At 45.4% G+C, this 16,000-nt stretch overlaps 2 protein-coding genes across 13 annotated transcripts; one reads left to right on the top strand and one right to left on the bottom strand.

The window, feature by feature from the left end:
• Window positions 1–502: 502 nt before the first annotated feature.
• LOC141504713 (histone H3-like centromeric protein A) lies at window positions 503–12,989 on the bottom strand. Of its 12 annotated transcripts, none has more exons than XM_074209901.1 (7): window positions 11,682–12,989; window positions 9,452–9,488; window positions 9,137–9,220; window positions 4,526–6,076; window positions 4,082–4,188; window positions 3,723–3,800; window positions 2,928–3,225 (listed from the first exon to the last, which is right to left on the bottom strand). In XM_074209901.1, exons 4-7 carry the CDS (start codon window positions 4,899–4,901, stop codon window positions 3,091–3,093), a joined length of 696 nt encoding a protein of 231 aa, XP_074066002.1. In that variant the 5' UTR covers window positions 4,902–6,076; window positions 9,137–9,220; window positions 9,452–9,488; window positions 11,682–12,989; the 3' UTR covers window positions 2,928–3,090. The 12 variants fall into 12 exon arrangements, with proteins under 12 accessions (XP_074066004.1, XP_074066011.1, XP_074066002.1 ...); XM_074209902.1 differs by having other exon boundaries at window positions 9,137–9,187; XM_074209904.1 differs by lacking the exon at window positions 11,682–12,989 and having other exon boundaries at window positions 4,526–5,661; window positions 6,021–6,076; window positions 9,078–9,187; window positions 9,452–11,664.
• An 85-nt stretch (window positions 12,990–13,074) lies between these two features.
• Window positions 13,075–15,058, top strand: CENPA (centromere protein A). Its single transcript, XM_074227191.1, has 4 exons — window positions 13,075–13,701; window positions 13,784–13,896; window positions 14,180–14,257; window positions 14,758–15,058. The coding sequence occupies exons 1-4, from the start codon at window positions 13,578–13,580 to the stop codon at window positions 14,890–14,892; spliced, it is 450 nt and encodes a 149-aa protein (XP_074083292.1). The 5' UTR covers window positions 13,075–13,577; the 3' UTR covers window positions 14,893–15,058.
• The last annotated feature ends 942 nt before the right edge of the window (window positions 15,059–16,000 follow it).

The following is a 16,000-nucleotide window of genomic DNA, read 5'->3' as shown; positions in this document are numbered from 1 at the left end:
TGATGGGAACTCACTATAATTACTTATTTTTATTTTAGTTTTTTCCAAATACATGCAAAGATACTTTTCATCATTCATCATTTTGTAAGATTTTGAGTTCCATTTTTCTACTAGCCTTGCTTTCCTCCCTCCTCCCCATGATGATGAACAATCTGTCAGAGGTTATATGTGCACAATTGTGTTTAACATATTTTTGAATTATTCATGGAACCTACAATTTATTGAGATGACCTACTGCATTTTTGGAGTCAAGTGGTTTTTCTTTATATAAGCCTAGTTCATTTCACAAAGGACAGGGGTATTGTTGAGGAACCTCTTCCTTTCCTTTTCTGTCACCCTAACCAAATTTCAGTTTCTGGTACAATTCAAAGATAATCCCTGGCTCCTCTTACAAGCATACAGACTCAAAAAGGTTCAAAACAGAACAGTTTTATTTAAAAATGATATTTTAAAAATAAATTAATTTATTTAGAAATTTAAAAATTAATTTTACTTTAAAAAAGAAAGGGACTTCCATCTGAGCACCTGGGGAAAAAAATAGGCCTCCAGGGACCATTCCTTCCCCCAGGGAGCTGCAGAGTCCATGTGCCATCCCCTTTTGCTCTGCCTAGGGCTCCTTCAGTGCTATTTTCATTGCTTTGTCACAGAGCTTGTCTTCTACAGCAATCCTGCAGTCATCCTCACCTTCCACTACTGCCCATCAGTGCCTCTCTCTGCTCTATCTTCTACTTCTTGTCACTCAGATTTCATTCTGCTTCCTGGGAGATGCAGGAGAGAATTCTTTTAGGAAGCTAAAGAAGGAGAAAGAATTCAGGAGAAAGGGCTGGTTAGTGGTCAAGTGGTAGCTGTGAAGAGGTCACGGAGGATAAAGAATCAGAAAAAGGAACTGAATTTAGCTGGTGATTTTAAACCTCAACATAGTTTGAAAAAAGTTTTAGTTAAGTGTTGGGGTCAGAAATCAGAATGCAAAGAGTGAAGAAAAGAAAATAGGAGGCAATGATATGGTAGAGGCAATAAATGACTTTTTCAGTTTAGTTTGCTGTTCCCCACCCCCCAAGCATTCCACTGTCTACATTTAGATTCCCTTTTACCCTCCAAGCCTAGAATGTAATCCCTTTTTCAGCTGCCTCAAGCCAAGGAATCTTCTGGAACTTTTCTTTTTCTTTCTCCATTCCCCATCCTGATGTTTTAGTTCAATTCTATAGGTTCAAGTAGCAGCACTGCCTGAGAGGATAACCCAATCTGTGTATTGACTCTTTCCCTTTAACTCTACTCTCATGCTATTATGATAAGATAACTTATTGGCTATCTCCTCCTAAAGGACTCTTAAAATTCACCATTTGCAATTTAGTACTTCAACTCCTGCCTTGGGTGAAAGCTCTCTAAAGCCAGCTGCTCTCTGGCCTTCTGGGTCCTCTCTGTTTTAATCAAAGGGACATCAGGAAAGACATCCTGGAAAAAACAAGTTAATGAATTAATTATCCTAAGGCTCTATTTACCTTCTCTTTGACTTCCCAGATTAAAACATCCCTCCCTAGCCACCATTCACCCACAAGACTTGTGTTTCATATTAAAATATAGGTTCCCTAAAGGAATGGCTTGGATATTGATATTTCTACCTTTGAACAAAGTCCAGTGCCTAGCCCATAGTAAGGGGTCAATCCATGCAGGTTCATGCATTCATTCATTCATTCATTTCCCCAAATGGAACTCTTTTATCTTTGGCAATATCAATTGTCCAAGGATTCATTGATGGAAACTGCTGGCAATCATTTATCAACATGCAGAAACATTTTAAAGACCAGTTTCTATTGTCTGCACCATGGTACACAAAAACCAATGGGCCCCCATTGTCACAGCAACCTTAAGGTAGGAGGGAAGCAACAGTATCCCTGTAGAGGATGAAGGGTAGAAGACAAAAGGGGAAGATCTACATCAGATAAATTTAACAAACTAGTCTGCATATTTTAGGAATTTGCAGACTAATCAGCAACACAGGAGCTATACCTAGTTACTTGAAATGTGCATCTTAAGTAAACAGAGGTAATAAAGTTGAACCAGAAATTCTCTTATGCCTAATCAATTCATCACTATAGAGAAATCTGATGTTAAGCTTCTGAAAGTTCCAGCTAGTTATATGTGATTGGTTGTTTTCTTTTGGTTTTTGTAAGGTAATGGGATGGAATGGCTTGCCCAGTTATACAGCTAGTAGGTAATTATCAAGTGTTGAGGCTGGATTTGAACTCAGGTCCTCCTGACTACAGGATCAGTGTTCTAATCACTGTGACACCCCAGGTTTCCTTTTTTGTTTTTTCCAGGCAAATGGGGTTTAGCACCTGGCCCAAGGGCACACAGCTAGGTAATTATTAAGTGTCCCAGACCAGATTCGATCCCAGGTACTCTTGACTCCAAGGCTAGTGCTTAATCCACTATGCCACCTAGCCGCCCCTCCCAGTTGTGCTTTTTTAAAAACTATTTTATTTTTCAACCATAATGCAACTGTAGTTTTCAACAACCATTTTTTTGCAAAGTTTTGAGTTTACATTTTTTCCCCTCACTCCTTCCCCTGACAGAAAGCAATCTAATATGGGTCATATATGTAGAACCATGTTAAACATAGTTCCACATTAATCATATAAAGGAGAATCAAAATACGGGGAAAAAATAGGCAAAAATCCCCATAAAAATAATGCCTGTAATTCTTTGTTCTAATATGTGTATTTCATGATCTGGATATCAGACTGAAATAATTTTGAGTATTGATACCTTTTGTTTTTAATTCAGTAGCTTTTAGGCACTTCCCAAGTCCAGTTCCTATTCCTGTTTTGAATGAAATCTCTGCTAAGGAACCTGATAACAGACTCCAGGAGGACCCTGCTGATATCTTTTCCTACAAACATCCCCACCAAAGAGAGGGCAATTCTGGCCAATCTTTAAGAAATATTTTATTTAAAAATTTACAACCCAAGGTTTTCCAGAGCACTGTGCCCAAGAGATGCGTATGATAAGATGTCGAAGATGGACTGGAGAAGCAGGAAGGAATTACATTTTTAATCTCCTGGGTTCTAGGGTCCATTGGTACTCAAGTGTTTAGCCTAGTCCATCCTGTAAACCTCGGATCCTCCTGGCCAGCTGAATATCTTTGGGATACAGGGTAACTCTCCGGGCATGAGTAGAGAGGAGGTAGGCATCTTCAAATAAATGAGTAATAAATGCTTCTGCTGCCTGGGTATAGGAAAAGAGAGATGAACTTAAGTAATCTAGAACTGGGGACATTTTTCTTAGTATTTTATACTCTTAGCATATCAAATTCAAAGGCAGCTGACTCTGACAAACAGAAAAATGATTGAGTGAGTGATTGTTGATACAATACTAGTTTTCATTCCTGAATATCAATCTTGAGGAGGGGCTCAATACTAAGTAAGAATATAAGGAACCTAATATCCCCAAGGACATAGTTATTAGAGTGCCACTGTCTAGATCTTTGGGGTCCCACACATAGACCTCAACCTCTCAGCTATTTTTCTCTCTATTCCTTGTCTCACTCCCTTCCATCTGTGAAGGCCTCAGGAACTCTACCTCATACTTCAATTATGATTCTTTGTGATATCCCATTTTCTGACCATTAGTTTGCAAAGCTTTAAGTGTTTTGTGCCGACCCTTTCTCCCAACAAACATCCCACTCTGTTTAAGGTCAGAACCTCCTTTGCCCTTGTCCTCACCTCCTGTAGGGCCAGTAGGGCCTGAGCTTGCCAATAAAAGTCCACTCCTCGAGTATATCGGAGGCATATCTCTCTAACCTGCCGTTTCAGGAGAGCAGAAAAGGAAAAAACAAAACAAAAAGGAAGAGATCAAAGGCTAAGACATCATCCTGTCCCCTCTCTGGCCTTCCCTCTGGGCAGGGGGGCTTCAACGCGAACCAGGCCCAGGACACCTCACGTTACCCGCCCCTGGGGAAATTAATTAAACTAAAACCTGGCGGGTTGGAGGTGTCACTGGAAGTCCTAGGGTTGGGGGGGGGGGGTGTCTGTCAGACCCTCGGGGAGGCGGGGTCCCGAACCAGAACTGCCCCGGTGCTCACCAGTCGGCCGAAGGGCGCCCTCCCGATCAGCAGGTCGGTGCTTCTCTGCAGCTTTCGGATCTCCCTAAGAATGTGTTGGTTTCGTCGGCCGTGGCGGGTAGAGGGGCCTAAGGGAGAGAAGAGTGATTAGGGAGAATGGGAGGAAAGGGATTGGGGCTGGGGCGAGGGACCGGAGCGGCGGCCCCTCGATTTCTTGCGCCAGGTGAGACCCGTGGGATGGTCGAGACGGACGGGCTGCGCGAGTTGAGTGAGGCGGAGGTGGAGGTGGAGGCTCGGGGCTCAGCCTGGGGCTCGGGCCGCTTCTTTGAGCTATTTTTGCGACCCGGCCTCATGGTCCTGCTTGGCGGGGGCCGGGTGTTGGCACCTGAGGCTGCTGTCCCGGGACCCTGGCGCTCCCTGCTGCGGCCCGTGTTGCCCTCCCGGTGGCGGCACCCCCTCGGTTACCTGCGCCTGGTGAGACGCGTGAGACCCTCGGGCCGGGCGAGTTGAGTGAGGCGGAGGTGGAGGCTCGGGGCTCAGCCTGGGGCTGGGGCCGCTTCTTTGGGGTATTTTTGCGGCGACCCGGCCTCATGGTCCTGCTTGGTCCTGCTTGGCGGGGGCCGGGTGTTGGCACCTGAGGCTGCTGGCCCGGGACCCTGGCGCTCCCTGCTGCGGTCCGTGTTGCCCTCCCGGTGGCGGCACCCCCTTGGTTATCTGCGCATGATGAGAAGGGTGAGATGATCGGGCCGGGCAAGTCGAGTGAGACGGATGTGGAGGCTCGGGGCTCAGCCTGGGGCTCGGGCCGCTTCTTTGGGGAGGATTTGCCGTGACCTGGATTCATGGTCCTGCTTGGCAGAGGCCGGGTGTTGGCATCCGAGGCCCGGGCCCAGGAACCTGGTGCTCCCGGCTATGGTCCGTGCTGCCCTCCCGGCGGCGGCGCGGATCCCTCTGTGGTCTGGAGCGTCCCGGGCAGTGCAGCAGAGCCGGCACAGGGCAGGGCAAGTCTGGCTGAGGCGGGGCACGGGGTGCCAAGCGGACCAAAGGCCTCCGATGATGCCCCCAGAGCCTGGGCACAACTGCGGCACATCCTCCGCACCTTGGAATTTAAATTCGGCGCCACGCCTTTGCTAATTTCAGAATTGGGCGTGGACAGGCGAGAGGGTGGGAGAGGAGGAGGAGCTTATGCCCAGAGAACAATAAAAGCGAGATAGATGAGGGAGAGGCGTTATCGCTTGACTGAAGGCCAATATAGCCAAGAAAAGTTGTCTCTTCTGGGCCCGTGGGTGTGGACTTCCACGACAGCCGACAAATCCGAACCTGAGGCAATAGATAGCTTATCCTTTATTGACACCAGTCAACCCGGAGATCCGGGTTTCTGCTCGCCTGGCAACAGAGGGCGCTGTCCCCTCGTTCTGCGGGGAGAGAAGATGCCAGTAGTCTTGGACTCTAGGGACCCACCTTCCCTCCCTCCAATAAATCCACAAAAAATCATCAGACTTTGTAGGGATTGACAGAATTCCGGAGGAGATGGCTAAAGGAAACATTCCATTCAAAGTGATTTCAAAATGTCCATGATATGCAGTAGTCAATCTATCAAGAGACTCAAGAAGATAAATGCCATTATAAATTATTCTTTAGAGAAAGACAAGAAATTTGAGTTTAGAAAAACACATAATCTCAGGAATATTCATTGTCCGTGGTCCTGGCTAAGGCAACATAATAAAAATTGACAATACCACTTTTTTTTTTACTGGTTTAATCAATAGTTCCAATTTGAAGAAGCCATTTTAGGTTAAAAAAATATCTCGTATTTATATAGTACTTTAAAGTTTGCAAAGAACTTTGCACATATTACCTCATTTCATTATTCCCATTTTACAGTAGAGATTTGCCTAGAGTCTCAAAGCTGGTTGGAATCTGAGGTTACTTTATCCCACTTTATGCCACTTAGCCTACTTACATGCCTTCAGTGTCTTCAATCAGGAATGTGAAATTAGTCAAAGCCATGGGTAGCCCCTAGATGCAAAGAGAACTGGCTGTGAAAGCTGCTTGTGAAATTCTTCAGCTGAAGAGTCCCACTTTGATACATTTATGTAACCCTTTTAAGATTTTTGAATGATACTCTACATACATTATCTTTTTTGCTTCTCACAACAACCCTATGAGGTGCTATTATTACCTTTTATGGATGAGGAAATAGGTTCATTATTAAAGATCTCAGACTTAGTAAAAGTCAAAACCAGATTTAAATTCAGTCTTCTATCCATTATACTATACTGACTCAGAAAGAAAACTTTGGATAAGACATCTCTCTGCCAATTCGGATCCATGGTTGATCTGCAATTTAAAGTCTAAGAAGTACCTCAGTGACTACATGTAGCCAATTTGGGGGCTTTTTTTGAATTCTGAACTTCTGACAAAGGAAGGCTTAGCATACTTTAGGGGAGATGTGCATATTAATTTAGGGCAGCTAGGTGGTAAAGTGGCTCGAGTGCTGGGTCTGGAGTTAGGAACACGAGTTCAAATCTAGTCTCAGATACTTATTTGCTGTGTGTCCCTGGGCAAGTCACTTTACCTTGTTTGTCTCAGTTTCCTCATCTGTAAAATGAGTTGGAGAAGAAATGACAAACCACTTCATATCTTTGCCAAGAAAACCACAAATGGGGTTACAAAGACATGATTGAAAACATCAGAACAACAAGAAAAATGCATATTAATTTACAGATTTACCTACCGAGTGGATATTTCAGAGAGCTAGACAAAACTAATAAAATTAATTTGGAGGAGCAAAAGATCTAAGTGATCTCCTATAGGTCAAATGTAATATTCATGAGGATGGGAACAATTCCATTTTTGTATTTCTATTGCTAGAACCTGAGAGCTAGAGTTATGTAGTAGATAAAGAGATGGGTTCCAATCCAGGAAGAACTGGGTTCATGCTTCATTTCACTGGAACACAGAACTCCCAGGTGAAAAAAAATTGCCTCTATTGATTCAAGTCATTACCTTCTCTGCACACTTAAAAGTTTTATAAATGTGCCTTATATATAAGGCAAGAATTGCCTTTGAGCATGAGATTAAATGACTTTTACAAGGATAAAACAAGTTGTATTAGGGTGGGACTTGAACCCAAAAGCAACTGACTGTGAGGGTGACTGACTTTTAATAAATTGGTTATTGCATTTAAGGTTGAGGTCCTGCTGAGAGTGAACATGCTATAATTTTAGTCTGTCTGTCTCTCTCAGCAAGGCAATGGGGTTAAGTGATTTGCCCACGGTCACACAACTAAGAAGGAATTTTAGTCTCTTTTCCTAGAGGGAGTTTAGAAGGCTTCAGATGCATTGTGTCTAAAATGAGGGGTTTGGATTGCAGGAGGACATTATGCATATTCAGAACTGGAAGGGACCTTAGAATTCATCCAGAACAACTCTCTTTACAGATGAGGAATGGAGACCCAGAAAGATTTAACTGATTTGTTCAAGGTCACAGAGTATAAGTGCTAGAAAGGCAGGACTGAAATCCAAGTTCATTGACTCCAAATAAATGATTTTCTCCCTTGTGTAACAGACCTTGAAGATCTTTTCCCTTTCTGTGCTTCTAGAATTCCATTGTCTGAAAGCTTAGTGAGTAGGATAATCTGAGATTTCTTCAGTAGTCTGGGAAGTTTGCTTTGTCAAGGGAGGAGGGGCACATAGTTAACCAAATTCAATCTATAATATTTTAATGAAGAAATCTCAAAACTTTATCCCAGACAACATGATGGTTGTTTTCAAGTATTTGAAAGGTTATCATGTATAAGAGGGATAGAAATTGTTCTATTTATCAGAAAAAAGTTTCCTAGTTTTAACAGAATAAAGCTACAGAAAAGTCTTTCTTGTTAGCCATTCATTCTAATGTCTTCCCCCTGTTGCCTATCTCCAGTTTTTCTTATCTATAACTTGTTAGTATATACTTGTTTGTCTCCCTCATTTGATTGTGAGCTCCTCTAGGGCTGGGATTGTTTTTGCTTTTCTTTCTATTCTCAACACTTAGTGTTTGACACCTAGAGGCACTTAACTCCTATTGAATGACTGACCCTAGAGGCCAGAACCATAAGCAATGGAGAGAAGATAGAAAAAAGGAAATTTAGCATTGATGTCTTGAAAAAGTCACAAATAATTAAAGCCTTCCAAAATTGGAAAAGACCCCCTTAGGAAGCCATGTGCTCTTCCCTGGAGGTCTTCAAGCAAAGATTAACTGGTCATTTGACAAACAGAATGCAGTGGGGATTCTTGCTCAGAGATAGATTTAATTACAAAATGATGGAAAAACCTGTCTAACTCAGATCCAAGTCAGAAATTCTCTAAACACTGACTCCAAGTCCAGAACCTGATCCAACACTAAACTGATGCTACTTCCTGCTGATCAAAGAATGCTTCTTAAGAGTAGTCCTTGAAGTGTAGATGGGGAAAAAAGTGATGAGATTGGAGTCAGTGTTTAGAGAATTTCAGATACATATCTAGAAACCTCTATACATAAACTTGTTTAAGTACTAGCCATCCTCAACATACAAATGGTTATTTTTACCAAGGAAATTGGGTTAAGTGACTTGTTCAAGGTCACACAGCTAAGCAATCACTAAGTATCTGAGGCCTGACCTGAACCCAAGTCTCCTGACTCCAGGGCTGGAGCTCTATCCAATGCACCACCTAGCCGCCCCCTTAACATAGAAATTATTTTTTCAGAATACTTTAAAACCATTAAAACATCTTAGGTAACTTTAAATTTCCAACATGTGTTATTAATTTCATTATAACAGAACAGCAATAAGAATAACAGAATAACTCACAAATTACTATATTGCACAAAGCAATCCCTCCATTTTTGCATTATCTGTGAATCCACAGATCACACAAAGGGTCATACTTTTTCATATTTTCCTTATTGCCCTTCAAAGCAATCACACAAATCCCAGGCTTTAACAATACAGTATTTAAATAACATATTCACGATAGCTAAATATTGCAAATATAATCACCTTGTGGTTACAAAAGAATCACATAACTGATAAAAACATCTCGTTCATCAGTAGGTTACCTCACAATAGGGCCCACCATTGCAATTTGTTCAGAGCTCCCCATCAGCTGTCTGCAGTAAGAAAGAAGTCCACATTCTTGACTTCTTTAAAATTAAACATGCATTGTTAATATACATTAATCATAAAATTCTCATTTAAATATCTCATTTCCCTTAGAACAAAAGAAAAATGAATATCCCATGTTCTTTACACTTTTGTCTCTTTACCCAAATTCTCAGAATCCAATCTCATACATATGACACATTTAAAACCCCAATGTAATTACAACTCAACTAACTTCCCAACAGTTAAATTGATAAAAAACCTTAGAGTACCTTATAAAGAGAATCCAGCACTCACATTCCAAAAGCTCTATCCAAAATAAAAGTACAATTGTTAGCATTATTCAACATCAAAACCAATTAGAGTTTTTTTTTCCCCAAAAGAAATTAGTAAACATCCCTGGTAACCTAGGTATTTCTCTTCTTAGTAACCCAATACCACTTTTCTTTAGCCCAAAGGTGTCACAGTAGAGTTTAAAATCCCAAACCACATAACCCCATAAGTCCTTGCAAAAGTTACAATAGTGTTAAAATAGTTTAATCTGAAACTAATTTAACAGTCTAGGTTATTTAATTCCTCCCATTCTGTACAAATTTTGTTAGAATGTTACAGTACTAGTATCCCTCTTTTAAAACCCTCAGCTTGCTTTCCAAAACTCTAGTTCAGAAACTTAAGAAACAATGAAAGTCATCACTCAGGCCACATGGCCAGCAGATATTCATTAAATGTGATTTCCTTTCAATAAAGGAGTCTCTTAACCCCTGGAAGTTTGTCATTTTCTGGGAAGCCTTGGTTTCCCTTCGGTGCAAATAACCTGAAGAGGAGAGACTAGTTAGGAAGATAACAGCAAATCAGGGTCAAGAACATGACCATCAGTCAGGACAATGAACAGAGTTAGATAAATACTTGCTAAAAGTCCAAAACAAAATGAGGCTACCCAAGGAACTCTTGAGGGGAACTTGCAAACTCCTCCTTTCTCTTGTTTAGCAAATCACACAAGTAAATAGACATCCTAAACACATAAAGACAGATGAGGCACAAACACAGATTCACACAAAATGCAACAGAATTTTCCAAACTGACAATTTCAAAACACAGGCCAATGGCAAATTCCTGAGTCTAAGGAATGCAGAGGGGAGATTTCACCCTCTCTTCTAACAACCTCTCCTTCCCAAAGGCAGACCAAATAAATGCATTCCTTCTCCTATCTCTCTATTTTCCCATACAACACAACAATACTTAATCATTTTCTTCCTACTTTTCCTTTATAGTCTTATTTACCTGATTTACCTTGGAGGAAGGCTTAGGACAGGGTCCTTCCCATTTTAAATATTGACAGAGACCTCTCAGGATGAAGTGCCTTAAGCCCAAACCGGAAGAGATCACCCCCAACCTTCAGTCACCCAAATGGTCTCTCCAAGAATCTAGTGCCCTCAGATTCCAAGGTCTAGACTTACTGTCTTTTGGGTCTCTGTGCACAGAAGTGAAATCAAGAAGAGGTGATGAAAGGGAACAAAGTATGGAAAAGGATTGAAGCATGTAGACAGAAGGTTTGAGCAGGTTTGGATTTGTATACCAAGGATGAATTTTGGGGGAAAAAAAGTGGTTCTGCAGGGGCCCCCACATGGGAATCATACCTTCCCCCACAAGGTGGTCTTCTGATACTTTTCAAAGTGTGCACAATAAAGGGAAGGGAGGGGGATTCTTAAAGAGAAAAGCAAGCTGTGCTTTGGGGAAGAGTTTAGAACTTAAAGAGCAGAAAGAACCTTTAAGGGAAATAGTGAGAAGCCACTATTTCTGGAGGGTGTCTGACTGAGAATGCAAGGCCTCTCTCCCTCTTTCTTCTAAGAATAATAATCTTTCTTTTAATGATTTGTTTTTAAATTTTTTTGCAAGGCAAATAGGGTAAACTGGCTTGCCCAAGGCCACACAGCTAGGTAATTATTAAGTGTCTGAGATGTTATTTGAACTCAGGTACTCCTCATTCCTTGGCAGATGGTTTATCTACTTCGCCACCTTGATGCCCCCATTCTAATGATTTTTTAACCCTGAGAGGACTTCACTAGGAATATTAACTCTGAAGAGGGAATATTTCACTCTTTCCTTCTCCAACTCATTTTACAGATGAGGAAACTGAGGCAAATAGGATTAAGTGTCTTGCCCAAAATCACACTGCCCGTTGTCTGGGGTCTGATTTGAACTCAGGAAGAAAACTGCAAGCTAGGTTCTCTTATGTGCTTCACCAACTAGGTAGGTTAACAGTAAAGTCAAACGGGTAAGCTAGGATGGGGGTAGAATTAGCAAAGTCCAAAAAGGTGGTATTTGAAAAGAAGAGACAAAAGTGAGGCAAGTGAAACAGCCAGTGCAAAAGGGGAATGTTCAAAGAATCACAAATAAGGGAAGAAGCTAAATTTTAAGGAGCAGAGCAGAGATTGTTTTTTTCCTCTCGTGTTACCCCTTCTGAAGAAGCCCAGAACCAGCCAGGTCCTGAGCCATCTGTACCTGAGCATCTTCAGGTGCGGAAGGGGGCGGGGACGGAGGTGGGGATAGCTTTGCCTAGTTTTGATTAGCCCTCTTTTTCTGCAGTCACTGTAGCTAAACCGCTCCTCTTTGTGCATTTGCAGTGCAGTGGAGGGGTCGCCCTGGTGCCAGTGTCTGGGCTGAAGTAGTGAATAGCGACTTTCCTCGGAAAGACACCCGGGGGCATTCTTCTGGAAGCATTCTCGTGTGACAGCATGGCCCGAGGATGCGCCCGGGCCGGGAATCTCGTCTGCATCCCTGGCTGCACTCTCCCAGGCCCACCTGATGCGGGTGAAGGGGAGATCTTCCTCAGACGCTTACTCAGAGGTCTCACACCCAAGACCCTTTTTTTCGTAAAGCGTTCTACAATTTGGAAGCGATAGGTAGGCGACCCGATTGTAGAGAAGGGTTTTTGGAACATGAGGTGTCAGAAAAGTGCTTAGGCGGCTTCGTCCTAGAAGTCTGGGTTCAGAGACGACACAAAAGGCAACCGAGAAAGTGCAATTATAACAACCTAGCGTGGCCCCAAAGGAGAAAGGAAAAAAAGACACTTTGTCTTTTGCAATCCTCCTCTCTGGAACTTTGAGTGAGGGACTCGCGCCCCCCCCACGCCTCTTCCTTTGTTTTTGCTGCCTTGGAGTACTTGGTTACAAAGACGAGGTGTCCGCGCCCCAAGGGAGTGCGGAGCCCCACAAGCTCCGGCCCTTTGTGTTTTCAGCAGGCCGGCTCCGGGGTCCGGGGCAGGGCCGCGCGTCCCCCCGGAAGCCCGCCCTTCCGGCACAGGTGGCACTAAGGGAAGCCTGAGGGCCGCAGGGCCGGGCCGGGGCGCCGCCTCCCTGCGGACGGGGCCGAGGGGCAGCGCCGCCCGAGGCCGCGCCGGGCATGCCGCTCCGTGGGCATCGGCGTAGGCGCGACCCACGGGCGCGAACGCGCGAGCCGCCGAGCCGCGGACAGGCGCCGGCGCCCGAGGGCGGAGGCCTCGCGGGGAGGAGCGGGCCCGGGCCGGGGGCGGCCGCGGCGGCGCGTGTGTGCCATTGTCGCAGCGGGGCTCCGGGCGGGCCCCGGAGCGGGCGCCTCCTTTGGGGTCCCCGCCCCGCCTCGCTCCCGGGCCTTCTCCGGGGACTTGCGCCTGCTCGGGGCTTTGTGAAGTGTCTCCGGTCACCATGGAAACCAGAAGGAACGGCGGCCGAGGGGCGTGTGCCGCGCCGCCCGCCCCGCCCCCGGCGCTCCCTGCTCTCGGGGGCCGGCTCTGGAGCAAGGCCTGACGGGACTTGTAGTGCGCAGCCTCCGCGCCGGCAGGACCGAGGACCGGAGGGGGCGGGGCTGGAGCCTTGGGAGGCCGGGCTAGGCGGCTGGGCGAGTGGGCGCGGGCGGAGGGGGCGGAGCCCACGGCCGTGATTGGCGGAGGCTGGGCCCCGGGGCCCTTTCCCCGCCCCTTTTCTGTGTTCCCGGCCCAGCGGCTCCTCCCTCCCGCCTTGCGGGGCTGTGGCTCAGTGTGCGGGGGGCAGGACCGCGGGAGCGGCCAGCGTGGCCGCGGGGCCTCTGGGCAGAAGCTCCTCCTCCTCTCCCGCCCCCTCGCCTGCCCACTCCGAATTCTGAAATCGGCCAAGGCAGACGCAGGAAGTGACGTCCCCGCCGCGCGACATTTAAATTGTCGGGTGCGGAGGCGCGGCGGCGGGGCGGAGGTTGCGGCCCGGGCTGGTGCCGGCCGCGCGGGGCTTCGGTCCAGTCCGCGCCTGGCGCTCCGCCTCCCCCGGCCCTGCGCCGCGGCTCTGCTGCGCTGCCCGGGCCCCGGACCGCAGAGGGCGCCGCGCCGCCGCCGGCAGGGCAGCACGGAGCGCAGCAGCGAGCGCCGGGTGCCCGGGCCCGCGGCCTCGGATGCCAACACCCGGCCCCCGCCAAGCAGATCCAAGCAGGACCATGAGGCCGGGTCGCCGCAAAAACACCCCAAAGAAGCGGCCCGAGCCCCAGGCTGAGCCCCGAGCCTCCACCTCCGCCGCAGGTACCCGGGCGCCCCCTCCCCGCCCCTGCCCCCGCCGCAGCCCCTTCCTCCCCTTCCTCCTAGTCACTCTTCTCTCCCTTAGGCCCCTCTCGCCGCCACTTTCCCAGGCGACGAAACCAACACATTCTTAGGGAGATCCGAAAGCTGCAGAAAAGCACCGACCTGCTGATCAGGAGGGCGCCCTTCGGCCGACTGGTGAGCACCGGGGCAGTTCTGGTTCGGGACCCCGCCTCCCCGAGGGTCTGACAGACACCCCCCCCCCCCCCAACCCTAGGACTTCCAGTGACACCTCCAACCCGCCAGCCTTTAGTTTAATTAATTTCCCCAGGGGCGGGTAACGTGAGGTGTCCTGGGCCTGGTTCGCGTTGAAGCCCCCCTGCCCAGAGGGAAGGCCAGAGAGGGGACAGGATGATGTCTTAGCCTTTGATCTCTTCCTTTTTGTTTTGTTTTTTCCTCTTCTGCTCTCCTCAAACGGCAGGTTAGAGAGATATGCCTCCGATATACTCGAGGAGTGGACTTTTGTTGGCAAGCTCAGGCCCTACTGGCCCTACAGGAGGTGAGGACAAGGGCAAAGGAGGTTCTGACCTTAAATAGAGTGGGGTGGTTGTTGGGAGAAAGGGTCGGCCCAAAACACTTAAGCTTTGCAAACTAATGGTCAGAAAATGGGATATCACAAAGAATCATAACTGAAGTATGAGGTAGGTGCCTGAGGCCTTCACAGATGGAAGGGAGTGAGACAAGGAATAGAGAGAAAAATAGCTGAGAGGTTGAGGTCTATGTGTGGGACCCCAAAGATCTAGACAGTGGCACTCTAATAACTATGTCCTTGGGGATATTAGGTTCCTTATACTCTTACTTAGTATTGAGCCCCTCCTCAAGATTGATGTTCAGGAATGAAAACTAAAATTGCATATCAACATCACTCACTCAATCATTTTTCTCTATTTGTCAAAGTTAGCTGCCTTTGAATTTGATATGCTAACAGTATAAAATGCTAAGAAAAATGTCCCTAGTTCTAGATTACTTCAGTTCATCTATCTCTTTCCCTATACCTAGGCAGCAGAAGCATTTATTACTCATTTATTTGAAGATGCGTACCTCCTCTCCATTCATGCCCGGAGAGTTACCCTGTATCCCAAAGATATTCAGCTGGCCAGGAGGATCCGAGGTATACAGGATGGACTAGGCTAAACACTTGAGTACCAATGGACCCTTGAACCCACGAGATTAAAAATCTAATTCCTTCCTGCTTCTCGGATCCATCTTTGACATCTTATCGTATACTTGGGCACTGTTCTCTGGAGAACCTTGGATTGTTTCATATAAATTTTTAAATAAAATGTTTCTTAAAATTTGACCGGAATTGCCCTGTCTTTGGTGGGTGGGTGGGGGGAGATGTTTGTAGGAAAATATATAATAAGCAGCATCCTCTGGAGTCTGTTATCGGGTTCCTTAGTAGAGATTTCATTCAAAACAGGAGTAGGAACTGGACTTGGGATGTACCTAAAAGCAACTGAATTAAAAACAAAAGGAATCAATACTCATTATTTCAGTATGATATCCAGATCGTGAAATATATATATATATGTATACATATATATATATTAGAACAAAGGAGTACAGGCACTTGAATATTGATGCCTTTTCCTTTGGCCCCCAAAAAACCCTTGCAAAATACATTCCTAAAACCCCTATCTCAAGATTTAGAATGAGACAGAAATTTTAGATGTAGCTAATATAGGAATTTCTTTAAAGCCTTTACAATGCCTACTTGTTATGTATTTTTATTGGGGAATGAGGAGAAGAAACAAATTCTTATTAATTGAACATTTTTTAAAAATAATGCGCAATAAAAAGAAAGATGGTGGTCTCCCAAATAGAAATCGGTAAATTTGAAGGATTAAATTTAAGGACGAAGATAGGATAATTTTCCTGTACTATTAAGACAACTACTTAAGTTTTACAGGGATTTTTCCTACTTGTCCCTGGTATTTTGATTCTCCTTTCATAATATGATTAATGTGGATCTATGTTTAGCATGGTTGTACATATATGACCCATATTAGATTGCTTTCTGTCAGGGGAAGGAGTGAGGGGAAAAAATGTAAACTCAAAACTTTGCAAAAAAAATGATTGTTGAAAACTACAGTTGCATATGGTTGGAAAACCAAATAGAAGTTTTTAAAAATGACAACTGGGGCAGCTAAGTGGCACAGTGATAGAACAGTGGCCCTAGATTCAGGATGACCTGTGTTCAAATCCAGCCTCAATACTTGATAATTACCTCCTATTGTATAAC

The sequence above is a fragment of the Macrotis lagotis genome, chromosome 1 (assembly GCF_037893015.1).
Source record: "Macrotis lagotis isolate mMagLag1 chromosome 1, bilby.v1.9.chrom.fasta, whole genome shotgun sequence".
Lineage (NCBI taxonomy): Eukaryota > Metazoa > Chordata > Mammalia > Peramelemorphia > Peramelidae > Macrotis > Macrotis lagotis.
This window is presented reverse-complemented; position numbering and strand designations above follow the sequence as displayed.